Raw genomic sequence first — 5070 nt, 5'->3', positions numbered from 1 at the left:
AGGGGGGTGTAAAGGATGGGAGGGGGGAGGAGAGGAGGATGGAGGAAAGGAGAGGATGGAGGAGAGGAGGAGAGGATGGAGGATGCAGGAAAGGAGAGGATGGAGGGGAGGGGAGGAAAGGAGGATGGAGGAAAGGAGAGGATGGAAGAGAGGAAAGGAGGGGAGGATGGAGGAGAGGAGGGGAGGAAAGGAGAGGATGGAGGAAAGGAGAGGAGGATACAGGAGAGGAGAGGATGGAGGAGAGGAAAGAAGAGGAGGATGGAGGAAAGGAGAGGATGGAAGAGAGGATGGAGGAGAGGAAAGGAGAGGGGAGGAAAGGAGAGGAGGATGGAGGAAAGGAGAGGATGGAAGAGAGGATGGAGGAGAGGAAAGGAGGGGAGGATGGAGGAGAGGAGGATGGAGGAAAGGAGGATGGAGGAAAGGAGGGGAGGATGGAGGAAAGGAGAGGATGGAGGAGAGGAGGGGAGGATGGAGGAAAGGAGAGGATGGAGGAGAGGAGGGGATGGAGGAAAGGAGGATGGAGGAGGCTGCATCCCAAAATCTGACGGAAACACTTCAATCATCTGTAAAGCATGATAAAAATAAAAACAGTAAAATAATTAATGAGTTCATGAATAATTAAAAAGGCTGAATGTGACAAAAAAAACATTTCTATGAAACTAATGTTTGAAACATTACGGAAGCTCAGTGATGCCAAGACATAAACGTCAAAATTATAAACTATCAAATCAAAGATCTTCAGAATTTTAAACTAAAAGAAAAAAAAAAGTCAAAATTATAAATCATGTATGGAAGCTCATTAATGCCAAGAAAACATGTTAAGTCTAAATCATTAAATATTTAATCAACATTTTTAGGTTTGAAATCTTAAAAAAAAAAAAATAATAAGGAGATTAATGAAGAACAGTCTTTTTTCTTTATTGTGAATCCACAGTGACAAACACAGAAACACGAAGACAAAATAAAATCAGCTCAGTGAGATTCTCACAAACAAAAACAAAAACAGTCAAATTATGATTTCTTCGTTTCATTTCTCAGAAAAACATTTAGATATTTCTCTGGTAAAGTTTGGACGCCCTCACTGAAGTCAGAACTTTCTCTTTACGTTCATCTTCTTCTTCTCGTGGCGTTCGTGGTCTTCCATAGCGTCCTTCTGCAGCCTCAGCAGGTTTCCATAGAAACAAACTGACTCAGACAGACTTAACGTCTCTTCTCAAAGTTCATTAACGATGAAACAACAGACGAGTCCGTCGTGTCTTCACTCCATGTCGGCCATCTCCACGTCCCGCTGACCGCCGGCCGCTCTCTTCTTCTTCTTCTTATTCGTCTTCTTTGTCGCTGGAGCACTCGACAAGTCCTCGTTCTTCTTCGGTGGTGCCGCTACGACTTCAACTGAGGAGGGAGACGACAACAGAGGAAACTTTAGAAAGACTCATGTATGTCATCATGAACACGCGTGTTGCATTGCTGAAGTCAAAGGTCAAAGGTCAGGAGTTCAGAAAGAATTCAGGAGCCTCTGATGTCTTATGCTGTATTATTTATTGACGCTTGATCAAGGAGAATTAGAGACACTCTCAAAGTTCATCAGAAGTGCCTGAGTCGGTCTCACATTCTGCCCAACTCATCCTGGTGGATCGACTTTAAACCCCAAGATAACAGCACAAATACTACACGCCCAGAATGAGTCACAGAGAATGTCTTTACCCATGGAGGTGTTATTGTCAGCATGTTCTAGTCTGGAGACACAGATGTCTGTTTACGCAGATTGGACCGTCAACAACAAGCTATCTATTATGACTATGAAGGCAGCAACAGGTCTCTGTGACCCTGGACACCACATGTTGAATAGACTGGACCATACTGTTCCCAACCAAAGACAAACAACGTAATACTGCTGGACCTCAAGGCCCACACGGGACCTCAAGGCCCACACGGGACCTCAGTTAACCTCAGGAGAGGAAACTCCAGAACACGCGTGCTGCATGTCATGATGAACATATGTGTTGCGTGCTGCATGTCATGATGAACATACGTGTTGCGTGCTGCATGTCATGATGAACATATGTGTTGCGTGCTGCATGTCATGATGAACATGTGTGTTGCGTGCTGCATGTCATGATGAACATATGTGTTGCATGTTGTGTGCTGCATGTCATGATGAACATATGTGTTGCGTGCTGCATGTCATGATGAACATATGTGTTGCGTGTTGCGTGCTGCATGTCATGATGAACATATGTGTTACATGTTGCGTGTCGCATGTCATGATGAACATATGTGTTACATGTTGCGTGTCGCATGTCATGATGAACATATGTGTTGCGCGTTGCGTGCTGCATGTCATGATGAACATATGTGTTACATGTCGCGTGTCGGCTCACCGTCCATCCCGCCCTTCTCCTGCTGCATGTGCTGCAGTTGTTTGAGCAGTTTGCGTCTCTTCTTCCCGGACAGCGTGATGTTGGCTCGAGGACTCGACCTGGAACATCAGACACAAACATGGACGTCAGCAGAGAAGAAGAAGAGAGATCAGCTGACTGATGACGTCACGTCACTGACTTCCTCTTCTTCAGGTGATGGACGGTGATGAGGCCTTCATCGATCACCGCTCCGACGATCTGATGCTTCTTCCTCTTCTCTTTGCTCAGAACTCGCCGCCGCTTGAAAAGCTTCCTCCCGAGCTCCTGACAAAGAAACACACAGATTCATGATGTCACTCAGGACGACCAATCAGCTGTCAGACAAACACCACGAGAAGAGAAGAAGAAACTGTGCGGCGTGATGAGGCCTCCGGTCCAGCAGAGGGCGGCACTGCTCCATGTCACGACACGCGACCTTTGACCTTTGACACAAACAGTACTAATGTTTACAAACAGCGTGTCACATGACCTGTCCATGATCACCTGACACGCCTTCACGTGCACGCGACCTCGCTCACGCTGCCAAACTGTTTGAGAACTTTAACAAGAACGACGACACGCGACTCTGAAACACTCAGACGTGACGCATCATCAATTAACTCCAATTAACTCTAATTAACTCTAATTAACTCCAATTAACTCCAATTAACTCCAATTAACTCTAATTAACATGAGCCGCTCAGCTTTAACAAGCATCAATTAAACTTCTTCTTCTATGATTCGTGTGACGACCACAAACATTCATCTGCTGACCCTCTGGGGACCCGGCCCCTCAGGTTGGACCCCCTGCATAAACTAACTGTATATGAAGTACTACTAGACATGAAGTACTACTAGACATGAAGTACTACTAGACATGAAGTACTACTAGACATGAAGTACTTAGACATTAGGTACTTAGACATGAAGTACAACTAGACATGAAGTACTTAAACATGAAGTACAACTAGACATGAAGTACAACTAGACATGAAGTACTTAGACATTAGGAACTACTAGATATGAAGTACTTAGACATTAAGTACTTAGACATGAAGTACTACTAGACATGAAGTACTACTAGACATGAAGTACAACTAGACATGAAGTACTACTAGACATGAAGTACAACTAGACATGAAGTACTACTAGACATGAAGTACTACTAGATATGAAGTACTTAGATATGAAGTACTACTAGATATGAAGTACTACTAGACATGAAGTACAACTAGACATGAAGTACAACTAGACATGAAGTACTACTAGACATGAAGTACAACTAGACATGAAGTACTACTAGATATGAAGTACTACTAGACATGAAGTACTACTAGACATGAAGTACTGTACTACTAGACATGAAGTACTACTAGACATGAAGTACTTAGACATGAAGTACTACTAGACATGAAGTACAACTAGACATGAAGTACAACTAGACATGAAGTACAACTAGACATGAAGTACTTAGACATGAAGTACTTTAAAGTAACAGGCAGTAAACTGCTGCTCAGATACTACATGGAGTACTCTAACTACATGACAGTACTTCTGTACTTTACCTGAGTACTTGAACTAACTACTTCAAGCTGAGAGTACTCGTGTACTCGTGTACTTGTACTACAAACTACCTGTTAGCTCCTGTGAGCTCGTGCTAACAGCGTCAGGTCACGTGTCACGTCCCGGTCTGTGCTCGCGCTTCATAGAAACGTTGTTCTGACGTTTCCTGAAGGTTTCCTAAACGTTTCCTAATGGTTTCCTGAACGTTTCTTAAATGTTTTCTAAACGTTTCTTACGGTTTTCGGGCGGTTGATCTTCCCTCCAGGTGGAGACATGTTGTTGACCCACGTGGACCCGCAGCAGCTTCTTCTTCTGCAGCTTCAGACCGGCAGACTGCAGGACTCTCTGCCGCCCCCTCAGGCCCGCCCGGTCACTGCAACAACACGATGAGTAACATGGACACCAGAGGACACTGAGACCAGCTGAGACCAGATGAGACCAACTGATACCAGCTGAGACCAGATGAGACCAGCTGATACCAGCTGAGACCAGCTGAGACCAGATGAGACCAGATGAGACCAACTGAGAACAGATGAGACCAGCTGAGACCAGCTCCGAGTCCTTTCCTGACCACGATGGAAAATGTCACAAGGTCAAGGACAGATGTGAAGGAGAGGTGATGAGGACAGATGTGAAGGAGAGGAGATGAGGACAGATGTGAAGGAGAGGAGATGAGGACAGATGTGAAGGAGAGGAGATGAGGACAGATGTGAAGGAGAGGTGATGAGGACAGATGTGAAGGAGAGGTGATGAGGAACAGACGTGGGAAAAGGAGAGGAAGATGAGGGAACAGATGTTAAGGAGAGGTGAGAGGACAGAGGTGAAGGAGAGAGAGATGAGGACAGACGTGAAGGATAGTAGGGATGAGGACAGAATGTGAAGGGAGGTGATGAGGACAGATGTGAAGGAGAGGAGATGGGACAGATGTGAAGGAGAGGAGATGAGGAAAGATGTGAAAGGAGAGGAGATGAGAACAGACGTGAAGGAGAGGAGAAATGAGGACCGATGTGAAGGAGAGGAGATGAGGACAGATGTGAAGGAGAGGAGTGAGGACAGACTGAAGGGGAGAGGAGATGAGGACAGATTTGAAGGAGAGGGGATGATGAGG

General features: G+C 45.2%; 1 protein-coding gene across 1 annotated transcript; it reads right to left on the bottom strand.

Moving 5' to 3' along the window:
• Positions 1 to 902: 902 nt before the first annotated feature.
• On the bottom strand, positions 903 to 4340 carry c4h11orf98 (chromosome 4 C11orf98 homolog). The gene is made up of 4 exons (XM_019271200.2): positions 4199 to 4340; positions 2560 to 2684; positions 2382 to 2479; positions 903 to 1392 (listed from the first exon to the last, which is right to left on the bottom strand). The coding sequence occupies exons 1-4, from the start codon at positions 4235 to 4237 to the stop codon at positions 1259 to 1261; spliced, it is 396 nt and encodes a 131-aa protein (XP_019126745.2). The 5' UTR covers positions 4238 to 4340; the 3' UTR covers positions 903 to 1258.
• Positions 4341 to 5070: the final 730 nt, after the last annotated feature.

Source organism: Larimichthys crocea, chromosome XX (genome assembly GCF_000972845.2).
Source record: "Larimichthys crocea isolate SSNF chromosome XX, L_crocea_2.0, whole genome shotgun sequence".
Classification (NCBI taxonomy): domain Eukaryota; kingdom Metazoa; phylum Chordata; class Actinopteri; family Sciaenidae; genus Larimichthys; species Larimichthys crocea.
The sequence above is the reverse complement of the archived record's forward strand: the minus strand, read 5'-3'. Positions and strand labels throughout refer to the sequence as shown.